The 25,646-nt window shown below is 41.4% G+C and overlaps 1 protein-coding gene across 9 annotated transcripts in view; it reads left to right on the top strand.

Moving 5' to 3' along the window:
* The first annotated feature begins 5,392 nt into the window (after positions 1-5,392).
* The window catches only part of VPS13B (vacuolar protein sorting 13 homolog B), a 940,751-nt gene continuing 920,497 nt past the window's right edge, over positions 5,393-25,646 (top strand). For 4 of the 9 annotated variants that reach the window (XM_048841333.2, XM_075125028.1, XM_048841335.2 and 1 more), the window contains exons 1-3: positions 5,393-5,525; positions 8,445-8,622; positions 16,759-16,902. In XM_048841333.2, coding sequence (XP_048697290.1) covers positions 8,476-8,622; positions 16,759-16,902 — 291 coding nt within the window. In that variant the 5' untranslated portion in view covers positions 5,393-5,525; positions 8,445-8,475. Of the gene's footprint in view, positions 5,526-8,444; positions 8,623-16,758; positions 16,903-25,646 lie in introns of those variants that run through there. The other 5 variants (XM_048841328.2, XM_048841325.2, XM_048841329.2 and 2 more) reach the window with 3 other exon arrangements.

Here is a 25,646-nt window from a genome sequence, read left to right as displayed (position 1 = left end):
CAACTTTAGCTATTCTCCAGTGATAGAGTACTACCCCTGAATGGACTGGTTTATTAAAAATCCTTGCTACTAGACTAGTAATCTCTTGTATCAGTTCTTTTAGTATGCCAGGTTGGAAATAATCTGGCCACCCAATTTGAGGTCTTCTAAGTTTTTCCTCCATTTTAGATGTGGTAATTTCCATTTCTCTACACTTATTTCCATCAGTCATCCTGCCATAAGAATGGCCATAGTGGGTCAGACCAAAGGTCCATCCAGCCCAGTATCCTGACTGCAAACAGTGGCCAATGCTAGGTGCCCCAGAGGGAGCAAACCTAACAGGTAATGATCAAATGATCTCTCTCCGGCTATCCATCTCCACCCTCTGACAAACAGAGGCTAGGGACACCATTCCTTACCCATCCTGGCTAATAGCCATTAATGGACTTAACCTCCATGAATTTATCTAGTTCTCTTTTAAACCCTGTTATAGTCCTAGCCTTCACAACCTCCTCAGGCAAGGAGTTCCACAGGTTGACTGTGTGCTGAGTGAAGAAGAACTTCCTTTTATTTGTTTTAAACCTGCTACCCATTAATTTCATTTGGTGGCCCCTAATTCTTATATTATGGGAACAACTAAATCTCTTTTCCTGATTCACTTTCTCCACACCACTCATGATTTTATATACCTCTATCATATCCCCCTTAGTCTCCTCTTTTCCAAGCTGAAAAGTCCTAGCCTCTTTAATCTATCCTCAGATGGGACCAGTTCCAAACCCCTAATCATTTTAGTTGCCCTTTTCTGAACCTTTTCTAATGCCAGTATATCTTTTTTGAGATGAGGGGACCACATCTGTACGCAGTATTCAAGATGTGGGCGTATCATGGATTTATATAAGGACAATAAGATATTCTCCGTCTTATTCTCTATCCCTTTTTTAATGATTCCTAACATCCCGTTTGCTTTTTTGACTGCCGCTGCACACTGCGTGGACTTCTTCAGAGAGCTATCTACGATGACTCCAAGATCTTTCTCCTGATTAGTTGTAGCTAAATTAGCCCCCATCATATTGTATGGATAGTTGGGGTTATTTTTTCCAATGTGCATTACTTTACATTTCAATTCAATTTCATTTGCCATTTTGTTGCCCAATCACTGAGTTTTGTGAGATCTTTTTGAAGTTCTTCACAGTCTGCTTTGGTCTTAACTAGCTTGAGCAGTTAGGTATCATCTGCAAACTTTGCCACCTCGCTGTTTACACCTTTCTCCAGATCATTTATGAATAAGTTGAATAGGATTGATCCTAGGACTGACCCTTGGGGAACACCACTAGTTACCCCTCTCCATTCTGAAAATTTACCATTTATTCCTGCCCTTTGTTCCCTGTCTTTTAACAGGTCTCAATCCATGAAAGGATCTTCCCTCTCATCCCACGACAACTTAATTTATATAAGAGCCTTTGGTAAGGGACCTTGTCAAAGGCTTTCTGGAAATCTAAGTACACTGGATCCCCCTTGTCCACATAGATAAATTCATGGAGGTTAAGTCCATTAATGACAACGCGTCATCAAGGATCTACAACCTATCCTGAAGGACGACCCATCACTCTCACAGATCTTGGGAGACAGGCTAGCCCTTGCTTACAGACAGCACCCCAACCTGAAGCAAATACTCACCAGCAACCACACACCACACAACAGAACCACTAACCCAGGAACCTATCCTTGTAACAAAGCCCATTGCCAACTGTGTCCACATATCTATTCAGGGGACACCATCATAGGGCCTAATCACATCAGCCACACTATCAGAGGCTTGTTCACCTGCACATCTACAAATGTGATATATGCCATCTTGTGCCAGCAATGCTCTTCTGCCATGTACATTGGTCAAACTGGACAGTCTCTACGTAAAAGAATAAATGGACACAAATCAGATGTCAAGAATTATAACATTCATTAACCAGTCGGACAACACTTCAGTCTCTCTGGTCACTCAATTTCAGACCTAAAGGTCGCAATATTAGAACAAAAAGACTTCAAAAACAGACTCCAACGGGAGACTGATGAATTGGAATTAATTTGCAAACTGGATACAATTAACTTAGGCTTGAATAGAGACTGGGAGTGGATGTGTCATTACACAAAGTAAAACTATTTCCCCATGTTTATTTCCCCCACCCCCCACTGCTCCTCGGACGTTCCTGTTAACTACTAGAAATGGCCCACCTTGATTATCACTACAAAAGGTTTTCTCCCCCCTCTATTCTCCTGCTGGTAATAGCTCATCTTAAGTGATCACTCTCCTTACAGTGTGTATGATAACACCCATTTTTTCATGTTCTGTGTGTATATAAATCTCCTCACTGTATTTTCCACTGAATGCATCTGATGAAGTGAGCTGTAGCTCACGAAAGCTTATGCTCAAATAAATTGGTTAGTCTCTAAGGTGCCACTAGAAGTCCATTAATGGCTATTAGCTAGGATGGGTAAGGAATGGTGTCCCTAGCCTCTGTTTATCAGAGGGTGGAGATGGATGGCAGGAGATAGATCACTTGATCATCACCTGTTAAGTTCACTCCCTCCGGGGCACCTGGCATTGGCCAGTCGGTAGACAGGATACTGGGCTGGATGGACCTTCAGTCTGATCCAGTAAAGCCATTCTTATGTTCTTACATGTTTGTTGACCCCCTCAAAGAACTCTAATAGATTAGTAAGACATGATCTCCCTTTACAAAAACCATATTGATTTTTGCACAAGAATTTATGTTCTTCTATGTGTCTGACAATTTTATTCTTTACTACTGTTTCAACTAAGTTGCCCGGTACTGACGTTAGACTTACCGGTCTGTAATTGCCAGGATCACCTCCACAGCCCTTCTTAAATATTGGCGTTACATTAGCTATCTTCCAGGCATTGGGTACAGAAGCTGATTTAAAGGACAGGTTACAAACCATAGTTAATAGTTCTGCAATTTCATATTTGAGTTCTTTCAGAACTCTTGGGTGAATGCCATGTGGTCCTGGTCACTTGCTACTGTTAAGTTTTCGATTAATTCCAAAACCTCCTCCAGTGACACTTCAATCTGTGACAGTTCCTCAGATCTGTCACCTGCAAAAGATGGTTCAAGTTTGGGAATCTCCCTAACATCCTCAGCCGTGAAGACTGAAGCAAAGAATTAATTTAGTTTCTCTACGATGACTTTATCGTCTTTAAGTGCTCCTTTTGTATCTCAATCATCCAGGGGCCCCACTGCCCTCATCCTGATGTTTCACATTATCATCCTTATTGAAAAATGAGGCAAAATACTGAGTTAATTTTTGGGACACATCTAGATTAACTTTAATCTCCTTCTCATCCACACTGCATAGCAACGCAACCTCATCCTTCCTTATTCTCAATTATGTAACTAAAAACCTCATATTTTAATTTCCTTGGTAAGAGAAATTCAGCATAACTTTTAGTAATTCTCAATTTATTTCTACATTTTCTAACCTCCAATATGTAGCTTTCTTTGCTGATCAATCCCCCTTTCCATTCCCTATAGCTTTCTACATACTCTTAACAATCTTTTTGAGGTGGTGATTCATCCAGCTGTGGCTGGAGCCTTTCTTAATCAGTTTTTCCCTCTTGCTTGGGATGCAAAGTTCAGATAGTTTTTGTATAGCTGATTTAAAGAAATTCCAAGTCTCCTCCACATTTAAGTCCCTGAGTGCTTCAGTTCAGTGAGTTCTTTAACTAGTAGATGTGCATGTGACTAGTCACACTTTGTTGCTTTCATAGGCTGATCAATTTGCACATCAGGAGCTCCTTGCATTCCGCCATTCCCCGCTCAGCGTGCCATCCTCTCATCTCCCTCTATATCAGGGACTCCCTACAACACCCTATCCCAAGCCAGGGGTTCTGTGTGACCTCCATTCCCCCCCCATCACATACCAGATTTGTGTTCCCCTTCCTATTCCCCCCTTTTGCCACATGCCAGGGACTGTGTGTCACTGTTGTCCCCCCATACCATTTTCCTCTATTCTCCCCCCACACCCTATGCTAGGGCTATGTGTGCTCCATAATTCCCCCATATAAGGGTCCCTCATTCTGCCACCTATGACAGGGGCTCTGTGTGCCCCCTACCTCTGCTATTTTTCTTTCTTGGAGATACATCATTCAGAATGTCAACATTTTAAAATTGCATTGGGATGGATAGAGCTGAGAGGGTAGTATTATTATGCTGGAAGGTGTTAATGGCTGCTATCAACTGGTTCTTTATCGACAATTTCAGAAGTGGCTGAAACTGCTGGCTCTGCTAACCATATGAAGGGGCTCTACCTTCCTCATTCTCCTCTTCTTGTTTTCCAATTTTCACAAAGATGAAAAGGGTTCAGGTCACTGATGCCTAGAATATTCCCTAATATGTTGCAATTGATCAGATGTGGTGTTCAAAAGTTATCATGTTATGAAGGGACAGACAAACAAAGAAATGCCAATGAATTGAGCAGAAGACCCTCAGCAAAGTGTGAATATAATACTGGTACTGTAGTTTCAATACTGCTCCATACTTACAAATTACAGTAAAATTATCACGTTTTAGTCCACAATTTAAAATGAATCTATTACACATCATACATAAAACTGAGGCCGGTTACTTCAATTATCTGTATTTTATAAATAAAATTATTGTATTTTAAATAAATCACACAGTAGGGTGGAAAAAGGATTCCCCCCTCCCCCGTTCTCTTCCCTCATGGTGGAGGTCAGCAGAAAGCAACTCCTGGAAGGGAAGATTTTCTTGTGTGTCCTAGAGCGAGATTTCCAGCCTCATTCGCCACATAGGGAGACTCAGCAGTTGCAAACCCTGTCCCTCTCATAGCAGGTCTATCCCTCTTTGCTTCTGCTGAAGAGTGTCTGGCTTCTTTCTCCCTTTAGTTGGGCCCTGCTGCTGTACAGAACCCTCCCTACTGGCAAGGCTCATAAAAATGAACAGGCTCAGCCTACAACAGGGCTAAATAAGAACCCCATCCCAAGTTATATTACTACCTTCTTCACGTGTGTGTGTGTGGGCTTTTATCCAGGCACAATTACCACCCCCATCTCCACTTGTGGGGGTTTTACCCTGGCACCATTTACCCTTCCCCCATCTCCACTCGGGGGAAAGGAGGCTTTTACCTCAGCACCATTTATCTTCCCCCCGATCTCTACCCGGGGGACTTTTACCATGGCACCATTTACCCTCCCACCCCCATCTCCACCGGGGGGCTTTTACTCCGGCACCATTTACCCTCCCGCCCCAGTGATCGCCCACCCCCGCAGCGCTGAGCCCCCAACGCGCAGCTGCAACACCGAGGCCAGGCAGGGCGCGCGCGGCGTTCCCGCCTCCCGGTGTCACCGCTGGAACCTTCCGGCCGGTCGGCGCAACCGAGCCTGCGCCGAGAACGCGCCGAAGCCGCGGGGGGGCGCGTGAGGGAAGGACACCCGCCGGGGAACCCGGAACTGCCTGGCCGAGCGGTAACGGCCGCGGCTGCCAGCCGTCCCGGTGAGGCGCTGCGGGCAGGTTAGCCTGGGACGGGGGCTCAGGAGGTCGGCTGCCGGGGTCGGCGGGGAGAGGGCCCTGGGGACCACGCTAGGGGCGGTGAGAGTGCTGGGGGTGGGTGCTGGGAAGGTGGGGCGGCAGCAGCGTGAAGGGGTTGGGTGGCGGCAGGTCGTGGCGAGTGCGGGGCTGGGGTGTGGCCGGGGGAGTGTGGGAGTGTTGGGGACTTTCACCCGCAGCACAATTACCCCTATCTCTACCTGGGAAGCCTTTAACCCTGCGCCATTTACCATTACCCAAGGGGGAGGGTTGGGGTCAGTCAGCGGTGAGGGGCGAGAGGGGTCGGGGTGAGGGGCAGGTGTTGGGGGCAGGGGATGGTGAGGGGCAAGTGGGAGGGTTGGGAGCAGGCAGGGGCGCGGGGGGTAGGGGTGGTGGTGAAAGCCGGGAGGGGTGAGGGGCGGGAGTGTGGAAGGGCTGCAGGCTGGCGGTGATGAGGGGTGAGTGTGGGAGGGTTGGGGGCAGGCAGGGGTGTGGGGTAAGTGTGCGGATTGGGGGCAGGTGGTGGTGAGGATTGATAGTGAGGGTGGGAGCTTTGAAGGCAGGTGTTAGTGAGGGGTGAATGTCCTGAAGTATAGATAGGTGTGGAATGATTAGTTTTTTATTGGTAAATGTCAGGAAATGTTAATTTCACAGTAGATAAACCTACAAAAAAATTCCTTCTATAATAATTGAAATTTACAGACAGGCAAAGTAAGAAAAATGCTTCTTGAGAACTTATTAAAGTTTGGTTTAAGGATGTTTACTTTGTATGTTTGACATGTTATGTTGAGAATTTGGGCTTTAAGGTTTATAAAGCTTTAACTCGTTTAATCTGAACTGCTACTTTCATTAAATAATTATTCTAACTCACCCCCCCATAATTTTGTACAACTGTGAAAATTTAAATAGATAACAATTGAGAAAAAATGTTTAAAATTAAACCAATATTGTTCATCAAAATGATAAAAGAAATAAAAATCAAAATCTGCCAACCCTATTTATAGGATTTGTGTAGTATTGAAGTGGGCTAATATAAGATTGCATTATATGCTGGGCAGTCGTGAAAATAAGATGTGCATGTCTTGTGACTATCCATGTCAAAAACTGTGCTATGCCAAATGCAATTTATGTTTAGCTGGATTTTAAAAAAACTTTGGTTTGCCAAGAGTGGCAGGAAATAGAACTTCACTCTTGATATTTTATAATGAATTTTGGACAATTTTTAAGATTGGTGCTAGTTCAGCCGGAGCCAATGTTCTAATCTGTCTGTCTGTCATCAGCGAAAGGTAAGTTTATAAATTAGCAGGATTTATATGGATCCAGCAATTACTATTTTCCTGCTGTAAAATATTATGTAAGGATATGGCACGCATGCTGTCCTGATGCTTTATTTTTTATATTTTGTACAAGCCTACTACTGGTTCTAATACAAATAGGTTGGAAATTCATGAACACAAATATTTAATATATGTACATTTTGAGTACTGAATGTTTTCTTTAAGTATATATAACCCCAGTTTAGTAAGAAAACAGGGGTTATACTTACTTACTTTACTTGGATTTCCAGAAAGGCTTTGACAAGGTCCCTCACCAAAGGCTCTTACATAAATTAAGTTGTCATGGGATGAGAGGGAAGATCCTTTCATGGATTGAGACCTGTTAAAAGACAGGGAACAAAGGGCAGGAATAAATGGTAAATTTTCAGAATGGAGAGGGGTAACTAGTGGTGTTCCCCAAGGGTCAGTCCTAGGATCAATCCTATTCAACTTATTCATAAATGATCTGGAGAAAGGTGTAAACAGCGAGGTGGCAAAGTTTGCAGATGATACCTAACTGCTCAAGCTAGTTAAGACCAAAGCAGACTGTGAAGAACTTCAAAAAGATCTCACAAAACTCAGTGATTGGGCAACAAAATGGCAAATGAAATTGAATTGAAATGTAAAGTAATGCACATTGGAAAAAATAACCCCAACTATCCATACAATATGATGGGGGCTAATTTAGCTACAACTAATCAGGAGAAAGATCTTGGAGTCATCGTAGATAGCTCTCTGAAGAAGTCCACGCAGTGTGCAGCGGCAGTCAAAAAAGCAAACGGGATGTTAGGAATCATTAAAAAAGGGATAGAGAATAAGACGGAGAATATCTTATTGTCCTTATATAAATCCATGATACGCCCACATCTTGAATACTGCGTACAGATGTGGTCCCCTCATCTCAAAAAAGATATACTGGCATTAGAAAAGGTTCAGAAAAGGGCAACTAAAATGATTAGGGGTTTGGAACTGGTCCCATCTGAGGATAGATTAAAGAGGCTAGGACTTTTCAGCTTGGAAAAGAGGAGACTAAGGGGGATATGATAGAGGTATATAAAATCATGAGTGGTGTGGAGAAAGTGAATCAGGAAAAGAGATTTAGTTGTTCCCATAATATAAGAATTAGGGGCCACCAAATGAAATTAATGGGTAGCAGGTTTAAAACAAATAAAAGGAAGTTCTTCTTCACTCAGCACACAGTCAACCTGTGGAACTCCTTGCCTGAGGAGGTTGTGAAGGCTAGGACTATAACAGGGTTTAAAAGAGAACTAGATAAATTCATGGAGGTTAAGTCCATTAATGGCTATTAGCCAGGATGGGTAAGGAATGGTGTCCCTAGCCTCTGTTTGTCAGAGGGTGGAGATGGATAGCCGGAGAGAGATCATTTGATCATTACCTGTTAGGTTTGCTCCCTCTGGGGCACCTAGCATTGGCCACTGTTTGCAGTCAGGATACTGGGCTGGATGGACCTTTGGTCTGACCCACTATGGCCATTCTTATGTTCAAAACTTGAAATAAATTGTCACATTTCCAAACATTGTACTAACTAATGCTAATTTTTAATGTGATCTCTTACTGTTTTTTTTAGTGCTTGGTGTATAATCCAGAAATCTTCCACAATGCTAGAGTCGTACGTGACTCCTATTTTAATGAGTTATGTGAATCGCTACATTAAGAACTTGAAGCCCTCAGATCTACAGCTGTCACTATGGGGAGGAGATGTGGTTCTTAGCAAACTTGAATTAAAGCTGGATGTACTTGAACAGGTATGTTAACAGTAGCTCAATTTAAAATAAGTTCAGTAAAATGTTCAAGATACTATCTGTAGATCACTATTCACTTACAATCGTTACTATTTTTGCTATCTGTTTTGTTCCTATCTTTGGAGGTTTTTTCCCTGTTGCTCAGCCTTTAGCTGCTCTGGGAATCCTACATCCCCTGTTCTAGTGGATGAACCGGGAAGATTTGCATTTCTGCAAATCACTGGGCTTGAAGAGAGAGCCATCTCTTTATGGAGCATATCCCTTCTTTCAGTGATCTGTCATTTCACAGTACCAGCACTTAACTGAACTGCTTCTCCCTTTAAAAAATATTATCAATCTTTTATTTTACTAACTGAATTTAATGATATTTAAAACCATTCAAAATGTTGTGAATCAAATTAAAATCCTCCTTTTAATGATTTAGGTGCAGATTTTAACTTATGGGACTCATTGCAGAGAGCTTCCAACTTCTTCAGTAGCGGCTTTCCTCTTTCTGCTGGGCTGTGAATGGAAAGACTGTAGTTCTGTAGCAAATTCCCCTCCCTCACCAAGTGTCTGATCCCTTTTGGTGATCTCAGTTTGCAAGTCCATGTCCAGCTGAGTATCCTTGCTTATATCTGATGTTTCTGGCATATCTAATTTCCTCAGGTCATTTGTCAGTTAATATAGGGTCTCTTTTACCCCTTTGCTGAGCCCTGGCTCAGGTCATATTGATGGCTGGCTCCAAACTTCATATCAGGGGCTTGTACCAACTCAGTTTCTCTTTTTGTGGTTTAAGTTTACAGCACCATTCAAGCTAGCAGCAAGAACACCCTCATCCCCAAACATTCTTCTGTTCATATCACCAACCATTCATTTGGGTATGGTAAAATGAGCTAAGAGAGTCTCCCAGAAAGTTTTTCCCTCAAAGATAGTGGGACTTCTGAATTATTTTAGCCCCTGAACATTTGTTTTTTCCTCATCAGAGTTCCTGCAGGATACAAATAGCGTGGAAATCTCTAGGTTTACCTAAATTCTGGCTTGATTCCTATGGCAGTAGCTGACTTCTAAGGCTCTCTGCACCCTCCTGAGTTTTCTCGCAAAGCAGTTTCTCAGTCCCTGAAGTCCTTGCTGCATCTCGGCTTTATTAGCAAATTCTGTGTTGGCCTAAGCTTTCTTGTTCTTTCTGGTTCCTGAAAAACCTTTTTGTCTATGGTAATTAAGTCAGTGGTCACCTGTTCAATCCACTTTGCCGACACAGACTAGGCCTTTTGTAGCTGGGTTTCAAAATATGTCCTAACCCTTCATGTCTTCTTAATCAACAGAGGTTTTGTTTCCAGCTGATTATGTTAGATCTCTGCCTTTGGGCTATCCCTAACTTCTTTCTGAGAAGTTTCCAGATACTATGTTAGGTCTTCTTTTAATTTCTTCTGATGTGCTTTGATTTCTGCTAGTGTCTCACTTATTTGTTCCATTTTGGTTCAGCAACAATAGCTGCTCACGATTTCTCTCCTTGGAAAGTATCCCACTTTGGTGATTGCTCGTATTTCCTCTCCACTGAGTGATAGAGCCTTGTAGGTCAGTTTTCCTTTGAAGGGCACATTGATAGTGTGGACTACTGGTATTTTCTGTGGGTAACTTGTTTTTATTTACACCTTATTCTCTAGTCCTTGTGCAGGTGCATTCACAAACAGCATGTAGGCAATCCGCTCTTTCAGAAATCTCAGCCCACACGCTGCCTGGTTCCTAGGAAGCAGGTCTGCACCTAGAATTGACTTCAGTTAAATTAAAGCAGAGAGCAAAACATCGTGTTGCTTTCCACAGCTCCCTCAAAAGGAAACTGCATCACAAAACTAACAAAACAGCATTTCTTCTAAGACTCCTTGAACCTCTGTAGCGCTTAGTGAAGATACTACCTACATTGATGGGAGAGCTTCTAGGTGTAGGTACTCCACTTCCCAGAGAGGCAGTAGCTATGTCAATGGGAGAAGTCCTCCTGTTGACATAGCGCTGTCTATGGAGTTTGGTTGGTATAACTGCATCCCTCGAGGGTGTGGATTTTCCACACCCCTGACCAACATAGTTATACTGAAATAAGTCGGTAGTGTAGATCAAGCCTAAGAAAAGACTTAAAAAAAGAACTAGATAAGTTTCAGGAGGATAGGTCTGTCAATGGCTATTAACCAGGATGGGCAGGGATGCAACGCAATACTCTGAATGTCCCTAGCCTCTGTTTGCCAGAAGCTGGGAGTGGATGATAGGATGAACCACTTGATTGCCTGTTCTGTTCATTCCCCCGGGGCACCTGCTATTGGCCACTGTCAGAGGACAGGATGCTGGGCTAGGTGGACTGTTTGTTTGACTCAGTGTGGCCGTTCTAATGTACTTGTAAGGCTCTGTTTAACAATCCCATCTGGTGATTCCTGCCATAACATAATTACTTTTACTAAGTATAGTAAGTGTACATGTTTTCTGAAGTAGTTGGATTGGAATAGAATCCCTTGAATCTCGAAAGAAAGCATAGTTTTCTGGTGATCCAGGAAATCTGGGTTCGTTTAATGGCTCTGCCATAAACTTTCTTTTTGTCTGTGGGCAAGTTGTGTAGGCCTCCATCCTGCAAACATTTGCACCTTCAAATCTCACTGAGCTTAGTGAGACTAATTATGTGTGCAAAATTGCTCCCTTGTGTATGTGTTTGCAAGACTGGGTCCTTAATCTGTATGTGCCTTAGTTCCCCACTGGTAGAATGGGATAATCATAGTAAGAAGGAATGTTGTGAGGACACATTAATTATTGTTTGTCTGCAAAGTGCTCAGCTACTATGATGTGTAAAGTTCATGTAAGTATTGAGTTTAATATTTGGTATATGTATATATCTATGGGAAACAATGGAGCCTGTTGTCAATTTACTTCTTTTAGGAGCTAATGTTGCCTCAGATACTTACATGCAACTCTTCATTGACTTAAATGAGAAAGCAAAATGTAGCTCAACAAAAGCAAGTTTTTTTAACACCTATTAGTCCACGTGAAATGAGTGACCTGGTGCTTTTAGTTTAGTTTTACATGGGTAGGTGCCCTCATTAAAACAATAACTATAATTGACGCTCTGGTTCGCAGCCTCATCAGAATTCAGAGAGTGAATGGGAATTGAAGATGGACTACATTCTGCCTTCTAGAGCAGAGGTTCTCAAACTGTGGTCCACGGACCACCAGCCGTGAGCTCCATTCAGGTGGTCCACGGATAGTTCCTTCTAAGGTGCGCACCTGGGCAGCGGCACACAAGAGAATGAAGGGCCACCCACCTAAACAGTGGAGCTGAACAGGTGTGGCTCCACTAATTAGGTGCCTGGACCCTAGAGAAAATGCACATGTATTTGGTGGCCTTGGGGGGAATAGGGGGAAGGTGGGAGGGGGCGGTGAGGTGGGGGAAAATAGGTAGGGGGGGGGGCAGTGGGGTGAGAAGAGGGGGTGGGGGGAATTTGGGACATGCACGGCTGCAGCGGCCAGAAAAAGAGGTGACTTTGCTCCAGCTCCTGGGGAGAGACCCCCCTCCTTCCCAGTCCCAGCTGGGAAGAGACTAGTGATATTAAAATATGAATTGTGTGCTTTTATTTGTAGAACAGAAACATGTTTATTATTATTTTTTTTTAATATAGCACTTTTATCCAAAGCGCTTCACAATAGTTAGCTATTGGTACAAACAACATTTGGAAAGATAATTAAGTGGTCCATCAAGACTTGCAGCAATTTTCAAGTGGTCCGTGAAAAAAAAAGTTTGAGAACCACAGTTCTAGAGGAAGGCACTCCAAGCTGGGTTGGGGGTACACTGCAAAAGCAACATGAGGAAATGTGCTGAATCTATACTGTTGATGCCAAGTTGGAGCCAGTATTCACTAAACTCAATTGAAAGATTCTCATTGACATCCAGGAAGGCTTAGATCAAGCCCAAAGAGTGTTTCAGTCTCCTGGGCTATCAGGCCACCCTCCCGTTAACTTAAGGTTTTTTAAAAAATAATTTGCAGAATTTTATATAAATAATGCTAATAAGTGCATATAAATGAAATTTAACTTCAGTTCAATTTACCTCAAGAGCATGTGTATTTTTTTTTCTTTGTTATGCAGGCACTGGTTGCAACTGTGTAGTTAAACCTGAGTTCCATTTTTCACTTAAAGGAAAGATTCAGCATCTTTATGTATGAAAAATACATGCATCCTCATAAAAATGACAGCACTCACTCTTTGAATACAGAATGAATTTTCTGAGAATTTACAAGTAGATCTTTGTTTGGAGTTTAAAGTTAATTAAAATGTGGTCCTTTAAGAAACTTTGGATGTTAGCCTTTTCCTTGTCCCAAATGATCTTGAATGGAATAATGGAGACTCTTCAAAATGTTTATATAATTAAAATTAATTGAAATCTTGTACATAGATTATAGTGGAAAAAATTATATTTAAATTAAGTTATTAACTATTTTGTATTACTATAGAAATCACTAGCTCAGGCAACTTTTAAGGGGGGTGGGCATTGTGGTATCAGAAGAAACTCAACAAATCATAATCTTTCCTTTTACAGCTGTCTTGCATGCAACGTTGCTATTGGTTGAATGAGTCAGTAGTGTGAGGGAGACAGGATACATGTCCGGCATTCTCTCCGGTGGTATTATTACTGTATTTTTCTTACCATTGAATCTAGGAGTCCTACTCGTGGACCAGGACCCCATTATGCTAGGCACTGTATAAACACAGAACAAAAAGACTGTCCTTTATAGATTATTTGATCTAGTTGCACTGCTGTTTAAAGGTTCTGTGGCTGCATTATGATTGTGCTCAAAGGACTCTCAGCTGTGCTCAAGGTAGCACTGCCGGGGAACTGAAGCAGAAATGCAGAGAGATCTCTAATCGTATACAACCAATGGGACTTTGGGGCTGAACAGCTTCTACCTTTTTCTCATATTGCTGGTCTCACCAAGACAGCTTTATAAATTAATAAGTCAATTGCAAAGTAAGGAACATATTCACCTTACAGTTTGATAGTTTTACGCTGCTTTGGCAATGCAAAGCAGCAGTAAATCTCACTTAACAATATATTCTGACTGCTTTGTGCTTCTCTGGTGTATTGGTGAATCTGCCCTTAAAAGTAAAATAAAATAATGTTTTGAAGTTGTTGTATATCTTCAAATCATTAGAAGTATTGAAAGTAGGGATGTAAAATATTAACCAGTTAACCGGTAAGTATTGGTCTTACTGTTAACCCACCCTAACCGTTAACCCGCTATGTGTGGGTGTCGAATGGGTTCTCCTGCCCCAGGCCGCGGCAGCTGGGAGCAGCCCCAGCAGGCCCTGGGAGCTTCATGGGGGGTGGCCAGCTGGGCAGCAGGACTGCATTTAGGCTGGGGGCGGGGCAGGGGCTGCGGGCTCTGTGTGTGTGTGGGAGGTAAAGTAGTCCCCGGTCTTCCTCTGTGCCACTGGAAGGGGTACGGTTGCAGAGGTAGACGGTGTGCTGGTCAGGGAAGGGAAGCTGCTGCTGCGATGGGTGGCACGGAGCATCTGCGAAGGTCGCATTGGGACAAACTAGATAGTTTACAGTCTGGACTGTGTGTGTGTGTGTGTATAATTACTGGTCTGAACTTTATTCTGTTTGCATATCAGAAATCTGATCAAGTCATGATCACTTGTACTGAAGCTACCATTAATATTTAGATCTGGTTAAGGTTACCCTTAAGAGAAATCCAAACATGTACAGAAATGCACGGTTAAAGCACCAAAAGAACCTTAACTCTACCTTGTAGCAGTACCATGAAGGGAAAATATGAAAAAAACCTGTCTTTAAAAATTAGTTTAACCTAATCTGGGAACTGCAAACACAAAATGCCTTTATTATTATTGTGAGGCATCACTGTAATATATTATTTATAGAGCAGAATCCTGAATGTGAGGAAGACAAGTTTTGATATTAATATGGAAGTAGAGGTAATAATACTTAACTTACCTACCTGTCCCACAGGGATATTGAGGGTTCATAGATTTTTAAGGCTAGAAGAGAGAACTAAAATCATCTAGTCTGGCCTCCTGCATAACACAAGCCAAAGAATCTAACCCAACAATTTCTGCATTGAACCTGTATATTGTTTGAGCTACAGCATATATCTTCTAATGTTTGTATACTACTTCCAAACATGTAAAACATTATGTAAGTGTTAAGTATTAAGCAAATGTAATCTAGTATAGTTACAAGAAATATTATTCAACATTCCATGTAGTACTTAGTTTAATGGGAAAAGATTTCATGAGAATGGAAGGGGAATAAAAATAAGGCCTCTGGTATGTTTGTTTGTTAAATTACTAAATGTGGCGTGCACACTTGTTCTGTGTTGCCTCAATTATCATTCTTAAGTACCACAACAAAGGGTTTGCATTATATCACTGCAGAGACAATTATTTGTCCAATTAGGATAATGTCAGACAACATTTGAATCAACATTCCTTTGACACAGAAAGGTTAACTTACCTTCTAAGTATATAGGCAATCTATCTCTCAGTGTTTTGCTCCACTTCCTGCTTTCAGAAGTGTTTTTTTCTTTGTTTTTTTCCTTCATTCAAAGGATTTTTCCATATCTTGTAGGAAGCTTTGGACACAAATGGGACTTTGAGTTAAATCCATCTGGTAAATAGTGGAAAAAAGCTCTTTCAGAATGTCTTTTAAAGTAAACTTAGAATTTCCCACATGTGCAAATCAGTGTCTAAATAAACATTGCTATACTGATGATTGGCATAGAAATTAAATATTTGAGAAACAAGAAGGCTAGCTTATTTCTACAACTCAATTAAATTGCAGCTCGTACTGGCCTGCTATTTTCCTTTGTGAAAGCCTCACCTGTATGTTGTACATTTTTTATTTTATCAGGCTGTTGGAGAGCTTAGTGCTTCTTATTCTTCCCTGCTTGTTTGGACTGTTGGAAAGCTGATGTAATGTGATTGACTCCATTTGTTATAGGCAGCAAAATGACCTACAACATTTTGAGTACAGAATGAATTTTCTGAGAATTACAAGTAGATCTTTGTTTGGAGTTAAAGTTAATTAAAACGTGGTCCTTTAAGAAACTTTGGATGTCAGTCTTTTCCTTGTCCCAAATGATTTTGAATGGAATAATGGAGACTCTTCAAAATTTTTACATAACTAAAATTAATTGAAGTCTTGTACATAGGTTATAGTGGAAGAAATTCTTATAGTTTAAAAAAAAACCCTGAATGTATTTCAACCTGACCATGTTCAAAAGATTTGTTTTATATACAGTGTGTACAGAAACTCTCATCCGTGTGTCAAATAAACCACAAAGTAAATCTTTGCTGTGTGGAGTGTAGCCTGATTCGATTAGTCTTCCCATGTTGATCTCCTTTCCTCTTGTTTGACTTGTTCCCTTAACTTCAAATATTATGTTAACACTGGAGGAAAAGAGTACAAACTCAACTTTATAGATAAAAAGGAACCAACAAGTTACATATGTAATAAAATCATAGCCCTCATTCTTTAAGTACCTGCTCCATCTTTGTGTTTATCATTTCTTGCTGTCTTCCATGTGATTTGAGCCTGTTCCTAAGAGGTACAGAGCACTTGCAACTCCCAATGAAGTACTAAAAGGTTTTAGGAGTAAAAACCTCTTTTCACCGCTATGCATTTTTTAATATAAATCTGTAACTCTCCATGCACTCCACAGGCACTATAGAAATAATACAGCATGCGTATGAATATAATTAACTTTCATTGTTAATTGTTGTGAGTATGCTCTAGTTATGTTTCTAGAGTAGTGATGCATTTCACTGTAGCTGCATCTAAGAGAGACTGTGTTTTAAACCTTCTTTAATTATCAGGGACATAGTAGAATCCAGATGTTTTCTTTGAACACATAAGCACAATAAATGTGTGTGAGTAAATGCATGTGACCAATTATTAACTAAAGTGTCAAGAATTATGCCATACATAACTGACAGTGGAAAAAAGAACTCTTGAGGGTTTTTTTGTGGGGAGGGCGCAGGCACGAAGTGGCTCTTAAGATTTTATTCTCGTTGTTTTTTTTGTAAAGTAGCAAATGTGTCCTTGACAGTTGTGATTTTGTTTTTAATTAAGTTTGAATATCTAATTGGTTAATTCGTGTTTTTTAGGAGCTGAAACTACCGTTTAGTTTTTTAAGTGGACATATTCATGAATTACGAATCCATGTACCATGGACAAAACTAGGCTCAGAACCAGTTGTCATCACTATCAATACAATGGAGTGCATCTTGAAACTGAAGGATGGAGTCCAGGTAGGAAGCCTGTGATGAGTTTATATAAAATATAATTGTTAAAATTGAGGGTTTTTTTAAAAAAATTGATAAAGTAGTTAATGTTGTATTACAGGAATGCTAATGTCTTTTTGTCTGTCATGTCTGACCAAAAGTCTTTGTCTGCACAGAAGCAGTAATCATGGTTAATACACAAGGACTGTAATGCTTTCTATTCAGATTTTCCTTTTTCTTTCACTTTATTTGCTGTAGTGTTGTTCCTGCAGGTGTAAAAGCAGGTTAATGAATCTCTGCCAAAATTTTCCTATGACTAGGTAGCAAATGAATCTCAAGAGCAACATAGCATCCTAAGTGCTTCCAACTTTTACCACCCAAGAAGTTATGTCCTACTGCTGGATTAAGTTATATAGAGCATCACTAGGCTGTCTCTTCAAGAGATGAGTTATTACTATAGGAATGCTTTATTAAAGTTCATATTATTTCAGTATAGCTATCTTTTCCGTTTTGATGTAATAAGTTATTGGCTTAAAATATAAAGTCTTCTTGGAAGACATTTTTTAGTGTCTTTTAAAAGCTTTTTATTTAGTTGTTTGTGACAGACGCAAAACAACATTTCGTGTCTGTAAAATTTTCATTCCACCACAATGAAATCTGGTATCATACGAGCAACTGGATATTATTATATTTTGCGTATATGAGTTTAAAAAAAAGTACAGTGCTTCGTGAAATATGCAGTAGCATCTTGCCATACTTCAGCATTCATTGTCAATCAACAAATATGTTGGAACACTTCAACACTAAAGCACGTTCTAGCTTTCTTTCTTTGTCTAAACATTTATTTCATTTCAGTAGATACTCCAATTATATTAATTTAGAGTCCTGGGAAATAAACATATGATTTACACATCTTCTGTGGAACTTCCACAATTTGCTTAATGAACGGTTAATATTTGATACCAATAGTTCGATATCTGAAAGTAATTACATTGGAGAACATTTCTGCATTACATTTAGGTGATGGAATGTTCTGTAATGAAAGTCAATCTATTTCTGGAATTAGAGATTTTTGTTTTGTTTTGGAAAACCTGGTCCTAGTTATGCCACCCATGCAGTGCTCTCTCTCTCTCTTTCTGTCTCTTTCATATATATAGCTATATATTTTATGTATATATAAAAACAACATCCAGACACTAAGTATTTTTTCAATGGTAAGGTAGAGGTTTCAAAGCCAGATGTCCCATAAGAAACACATTTTAGAAGCAGCAAATTACAATTAATTGTAGAAGCTGCAGAAAAAGATTTGTAACACATGACTTTGTGCAACCAAGAACTAATATTTGATATTGGACCATGCAGATGGCTACTGCTGGTATGATCAGATTTCCTGCTTGCATGGTATTTGAAACTTAAATTTTGTGGTGCATACAGCAGAAGGTCAGATGTCATGAATGTAAAGCACTCTCAAAACAAGTATTTGTTACAGATGTTTAAGATTCAGAGGCAAGAAAGGATTTTTGAAAATTACAACTGACGTTTGAACAAATTATTCAGTGGTATGTACACCCTGGAGAGTAACATTTGGGTCTGTGCCAATGATAGCGTTTATCTTTGAGTAATAAGAATGCAAATGAAAACATTTTGTTGTTTTCTATGGGTATATTTTTAAGAAGCTGTGAGTTTGATTTTATTTCATGAAAAAGTACTTCTATTAGAAATTAAGTGTTAAGAAAAATGAAAATATCTACTGACTTCCATGTCAAATTTAAGTATTTTTAGGCTATTTTAATTTGTACTATGTAATTGTAGGTTGAATGGTTAAGACTAAGACTTTTATCATCAAAATATTTGCTTGTTAGAAACTGTTAAAATGCACACACATTGTAATAGGTAAAATGTCATCTCAAAACACTGTGATGATGGAATAAATGTTTACAATTTTTTTTATTTTGAATTAACTATCAACTAAAACAATTGCATCAAAGAACTTCAAATCAGTAAAATAATAAGAAAACATTGTATCCTGTCCCGTGTTAGTTCTCAAAAGTTATGAGCTTAATCCTGCACTTCCTTCCTCAGGCAAAATGTCTGTTGGAGTCCTGAGCAGTTTGTCTGAGCAAAGTGGGTGCAGTCATTGACCCTAACTTACAACCATGAAAACCTGTGGTGAAATCTGTGGAGGAGGGGTGAAGTTAGCTGGGTTTCTGATGAATGTTGGCTTGGGTTTGCAAAGGAGGTAGTGGGGCATGGTCTTAAACATGATGATCCTATGGGTATCCATGGAAAGGAAGTTCTGATCTTGGGTGCCAGGCCCTTTGCAGTGCTTCCAAAGATGCATCACCATGGGGATCATACACCTGCAACTCTTTAGGAGTTGTGGTGCTGCTGGTTCCTTTGTCCATGCTTTGGCAATATCTCTTTCCCAAGTGGGGTGAAGGCATAGAGTGGAAGATAAGGCTGATTCTAGCAGCTTTAACTTCTGCTGAACTTCTATGATGGTGATTACCTTTTTAGAAGAGGAGAAAGTTTGTTCCCTCTGAAGCATCTGGTATTGACCACTGTCAGAAGACAGGATACTAGGCTAGATGGATCATTGGTCTGAGCAGAAAAACAGTATGTCTGTTTTTATGTTCTAATGTGGTATACAGTGATGTGTTTCACCCACACATACTGTAAGCCCACAGAGTAGCAGCAGAGGTACTTCTGTAAATGCTTGGGGATTAGGGGTTCATGGAGAAACTGCCTCTCCCACTTTTGTGCTTCCCAGTTTGTTTTTGCTCAGTTATGCTTTCTGTGATGAAGTGGGAATTTCCTGTGACTGACTTGAGTAGGGATTGCTATCCAGGGGTTTAGATGGGTTAAAATGCTCCTGCAGCAAAGCGGGAGATATGAGGTTGTTTGGGTCATATAACTGTCTGGGGTGGTGTGAATGGATTGTTAAGGACTGGCTGAAACTCACACCAGTGGAGGATCTGGAAAGACAATGGGAAATCTAGTGATTGCACAGTTGACACCTAATGACTCAGCAGTGGTCCTTTAAGAGGATGACAGTAGAATGGGAGGTGAAAGGAGGCTAGGATCAGAGCTGGCTTTTTGAGAGACAGAGGAAGTTCTGACCTGAGGCTGACAGGCAAAGGGACAGAAACAGAGAGAAAGGAAACCAAGATGGTTTCTAGAGCAGTATGGCTCAAGGAAACCTTGGCTTTAGCCAGTATAGACTATATCTTAACCTCTGTTTCTCTGTGCTAATCTAAAGACTTCCCAATGCTGTATTCCAGTTGACTAGTAAGTCCTACAGTTTTGAAAAGTGTGCCTGGTGTCTCTTCAAATACTTGCTGGGGTGCATTAATTCCTGAAGAGGTTGAAAGTCTCTGAACAGAAATCTATCTTGGTTGGACTTGCTGGGCAGAGCTCATGGTTAGAAGCAGCAGTGCTGGAGCCCAGAGACTCAGGGCAGGTCTTCACTACCCACCAGATTGGTGGGTAGTGATCGATCTATCGGGGATCGATTTATTGCGTCTCATCTAGACGCGATAAATTGATCCCCAAATGCGCTCCCCGTCGACTCTGGAACTCCAGCTTACGAGAGGCTGAGCGGAGTTGACAGGGGAGCAGCAGCGGTCGACTCGCTGCCATCCTCACGGCCAGGTAAGTCGACCTAAGATACGCACCTTCAGCTACGCTATTCACATAGCTGAAGTTGCGTATCTTAGATCGACCCACCCCCTAGTGTAGGCCCAGGGCTCAGTATCAGAGGTGTTGAGACCATGTGGCCTATCCTTAAGGAGGTCTGGCACAGTAAGGGACTGTTTAAAAGCTGAGGCATAGTACTGATCATGTGGATCCATGACCCTTTTTTCCTCCCGCAGGTGAATGAGAGCCTTGAGTAAGTAAGCATGACAATTTACTAGCTAGAAAATAGGTTGCTAAATATGTTCTCCCTGGAGAGGGAGTTTTTGAGTGAGCATTTGTAAGATGTGCAGTTGAACATGAAGGCAGAATATGCCTTGATTACAGTTTCTACAATACCGCAGTGGTAGTTGCAGTAGAACTCAGGGGTCCATTCTTTTACAACACCCTTATTGCATGTATGACAACTTGTTGAGTCAGTGGAACTCCATGGAGGTGTATGGGTCATCGTGGTTGTCTTTCACAGTTGTGTGGCCTAAACATCAGTGTTTCTGATGTCAAGTTACAATAATACTCAGGTAAGCCAGTTACATAAGGTGTAAGACCCAAATAAATGTGGGTCTAAAATAAGGGAAACTTGGGAGGAATTTACTTGTGGTGATTACTTCCTGGATAAGTTGAAGTTGTGCTGATCATGATCAGAGGTGATGCTGGAAACTGTTGTTAGAAAATTACCTATAAATGATGGAATGCCAGTTTCAGTTATTGGGCTTAAAGGGACCCACTTAGTAGTGTACATAAACAGCAATAGGGCCCTGCATTAAATATGAAACAGTGTTTAATCATGTAAAATTAAAGACTGTAATACATATTCACAAGGAAGTTTACATTTGTTTACACAACCTTAACTGTCATTTCTTGACTTTGAAGAAGAATCACTTAGCAATCTCAAGTTTTAATGTTTTTGTTGTATGGAATTTCCTCTCTTGTTTAAAAAACAAACAAAAAAACCCAAACAAATTCCATCATAGGTAATTATTTGCTAGACAGAAGTGGAATGCTCTATGCAGCACACTATGTGCAATCAATTGAGCTGAGAAACCTTGCCTCTGCCCATACACACTCTCATTTATGAAAACTGGCCATACACCTTGAACTGGCCATACACCCTGTCTGTTTAAAAAAAACCAAACCCCTTTCTTTTAGTGTATAGCCTATTTTAATATTAAAATATTCAGTTTACAAATCTGATTATAATAAGTGTTAATCTTTGTGTATGAATATAAAATTTAAAAAGTTAGAGAGCTGCCCTCCAGGCAGAAGTCCAAACCATCTGGGCTGGCTGCCAGAGTTCCTTGAACTCAGACTCTCAGGTTCTCATTAAAGTGCCTTGTGTCCGTGCACAAGCTTTTTGAAAAGTGAATTATTTAGGGTGTAAGGTCGCAGTAATTAATCCTGTTTGGAATTGGAGTGACTGTACTTTACAGTGAGTTTGTTAGCTTATGATTCATATGATGTATTCCTAACTACTTTGCTTCTGACAGTTCTCCCACTGCTATCCCAGACTGTATTGCTTCACAGTTCAGTCAGCCTGTCTTTGAATCTGTGTGCCCTCCACTGCTCCAGTTTAATTTAGACTGGATGCCACCTCTCTGTTTAAATGCTGGCATGCAGCCATGTGTGCCCCTTTTTGATACAAGGTAATTGTGAGTTCAGGCAATGAGTCATAAGACCATTATAGCAGCCATGCCCCTTGTGCTTCCATGTGAACACCTGCAGTGTTCCTGGATTTGATTGTCCTCTTTGTACAGCTGCATGTCCAGTCCCATGTGGAGAAGTCACTGGAATGCAAACATCTACAAGACATTGTTATAGCAAATGACAGCAGTGGGCACTCCCAGACTTGTTCCCAGTGCCAAGTCAAAGCAAAGGAGGTGTGACAGAAGTAGCTGAAGATAAGGGACAAGAACAGGACCTCTGGTAATGCTTCTACTATCTGCCCATACTGTGAGCAACTGGACTGGATTTTTTGCAAGCAATGTCACCACCTAACCCAAAAATGGAGAGATGGGCGGTTTTCCACAAAGCACATGAGACTCCCAAGCACCTAAGACACCACAGAAGGCATCCTTGACTTTTTGTATTGCATGGGGTCTCACCAGGAGGAAATTCTTCAGGGAAGCAATAACTGTATGATGTGACAGATTGGGAGATTAAAAGTACATCATTCAAACAGCCATACTGAAGCTGCTGTGGAGGAGAGCTCTCCCTGTTCAAGCATCCAGCTTTTTAAACAAGGGAAGCCATCATAACTGTTAATGTCCAAAGTGGTCTGAGGAGCAAAAGTTTCCCTGATCTTTGCAACAAACATGCCTAAATTTCTAAAGATCCTGGCATCATGGTCCTTTTCAGACTGTCCCATGTGAGTATCAGTGAACCTTCCACCGTGCTCTACCAGGCCTTGCAGCACCATGGGGAAATATCCCTTCTTGTAGATGATAAAGACATTGGCTTGGTGTGGGAGGCAAACGGAAGGTATCTGGGTCACATAAGTAATGCATATGCAGTTTGGGAGCCCCATTAGTGCAAAGCTATCAGTAACGTGTTCATTGCCAAGTTTGCAACATAACACAGCAGCACCCTCTTCATAGCTCTGCAAATCTCCATAACAATAGCCTCATCAGTTGATCTACCTATACCAAACTAGTAAACTACTGATTGACAACCCTCGAGTGGTGAGTTTCCAGATGGTAATGGCCACACATTTCTCTCTGCTGAGGGGAACTCTCATGTTGGTGTGCTGTTGTAGTTCTGGTTTCAGAGGAACAGCCGTGTTAGTCTGTATTCGCAAAAAGAAAAGGAGTACTTGTGGCACCTTAGAGACTAACCAATTTATTTGAGCATGAGCTTTCGTGAGCTACAGCTCACTTCATCGGATGCATACCGTGGAAACTGCAGCAGACTTTATATACACACAGAGATCATAAAACAATACCTCCTCCCACCCCACTGTCCTGCTGGTAATAGCTTATCTAAAGTGATCATCAAGTTGGGCCATTTCCAGCACAAATCCCGGTTTTTTCACCCTCCACCCCCCCATACACAAACTCACTCTCCTGCTGGTAATAGCCCATCCAAAGTGACAACTCTCTACACAATGTGCATGATAATCAAGGTGGGCCATTTCCTGCACAAATCCAGGTTCCCTCACCCCCCTCCAAAAAACACACACACAAACTCTCTCTCCTGCTGGTAATAGCTCATCCAAAGTGACCACTCTCCCTACAATGTGCATGATAATCAAGGTGGGCCATGTCCAGCACAAATCCAGGCTTTCTCACCCCCCCCCCCTTTTCCCGGAGAGAGAGAGACACAGAGACAGACACAGACACAGAGACACACACACACACAGACACAGAGACACACACACACACACACACACACACACACACTCTCTCTCTCTCTCTCTCTCTCTCTCACTCACTCACTCACTCACTCACTCACTCACTCACTCACTCACTCACTCACTCACTCACTCACTCACTCACTCACTCACTCACTCACTCACTCACTCACTCACTCACTCACTGTCCTGCTGGCAATAGCTCATCCAAACTGACCACTCTCCAAGTTTAAGTCCAAGTTTAACCAGAACGTCTGGGGGGGGGGGGTAGGAAAAAACAAGGGGAAATAGGCTACCTTACATAATGACTTAGCCACTCCCAGTCTCTATTTAAGCCTAAATTAATAGTATCCAATTTGCAAATGAATTCCAATTCAGCAGTTTCTCGCTGGAGTCTGGATTTGAAGTTTTTTTGTTTTAAGATAGCGACCTTCATGTCTGTGATTGCGTGACCAGAGAGATTGAAGTGTTCTCCGACTGGTTTATGAATGTTATAATTCTTGACATCTGATTTGTGTCCATTTATTCTTTTATGTAGAGACTGTCCAGTTTGACCAATGTACATGGCAGAGGGGCATTGCTGGCACATGATGGCATATATCACGTTGGTGGATGTGCAGGTGAACGAGCCTCCGATAGTGTGGCTGATGTTATTAGGCCCTGTGATGGTGTCCCCTGAATAGATATGTGGACACAGTTGGCAACGGGCTTTGTTGCAAGGATAAGTTCCTGGGTTAGTGGTTCTGTTGTGTGGTATGTGGTTGTTGGTGAGTATTTGCTTCAGGTTGGGGGGCTGTCTGTAGGCAAGGACTGGCCTGTCTCCCAAGATTTGTGAGAGTGTTGGGTCATCCTTCAGGATAGGTTGTAGATCCTTAATAATGCGTTGGAGGGGTTTTAGTTGGGGGCTGAAGGTGACGGCTAGTGGCGTTCTGTTATTTTCTTTGTTAGGCCTGTCCTGTAGTAGGTAACTTCTGGGAACTCTTCTGGCTCTATCAATCTGTTTCTTCACTTCTGCAGGTGGGTATTGTAGTTGTAAGAAAGCTTGACAGAGATCTTGTAGGTGTTTGTCTCTGTCTGAGGGGTTGGAGCAAATGCGGTTGTATCGCAGAGCTTGGCTGTAGACAATGGATCGTGTGGTGTGGTCAGGGTGAAAGCTGGAGGCATGTAGGTAGGAATAGCGGTCAGTAGGTTTCCGGCATAGGGTGGTGTTTAAGTGACCATTGTTTATTAGCACTGTAGGTAGTCTTCTGCATCCTGAAGTTCTGCTTCCACTGCTGGTCATCCCAGTTCTGTGTCACTATCCTATCCGACCAGTCAGTGCTAGTTGATTACTTTCAGAAGTGACGCTCCACTGAGTAAAGCCCCTCCAGGTATATGTATGCAGAAGTAATTGCTTGATTTCATCCTTCTGCTCCTCTTACCTGTAGTCCTATCACCATTGCATTTGAAGCTGCTGAGTTAAATGCAGTCAGCTGAACAACTGCAATAAATGTGCACATCCTGTTTGTACTAATTATTGTGATGATCACGGTGTTCAGCAGTATGTATTCCATGCTGTCTGAAAGCAGTTTGAAAATTGAATTGGTGCTGGCAAAATACAGATGAATTTATGGGTTCCCAAGGAATCAGGGGCATTTATTAGTGTGACCCTACATCCCAGAATTCTTGTAGCTTCTGGTAGGCATCTGTGATAAAGTCGGGGGATAGCTCCCTTTGATGGACACCCAGTAAGCCA

Source organism: Caretta caretta, chromosome 2 (genome assembly GCF_965140235.1).
Source record: "Caretta caretta isolate rCarCar2 chromosome 2, rCarCar1.hap1, whole genome shotgun sequence".
In the NCBI taxonomy this organism is placed as follows: domain Eukaryota; kingdom Metazoa; phylum Chordata; order Testudines; family Cheloniidae; genus Caretta; species Caretta caretta.
This window is presented reverse-complemented; position numbering and strand designations above follow the sequence as displayed.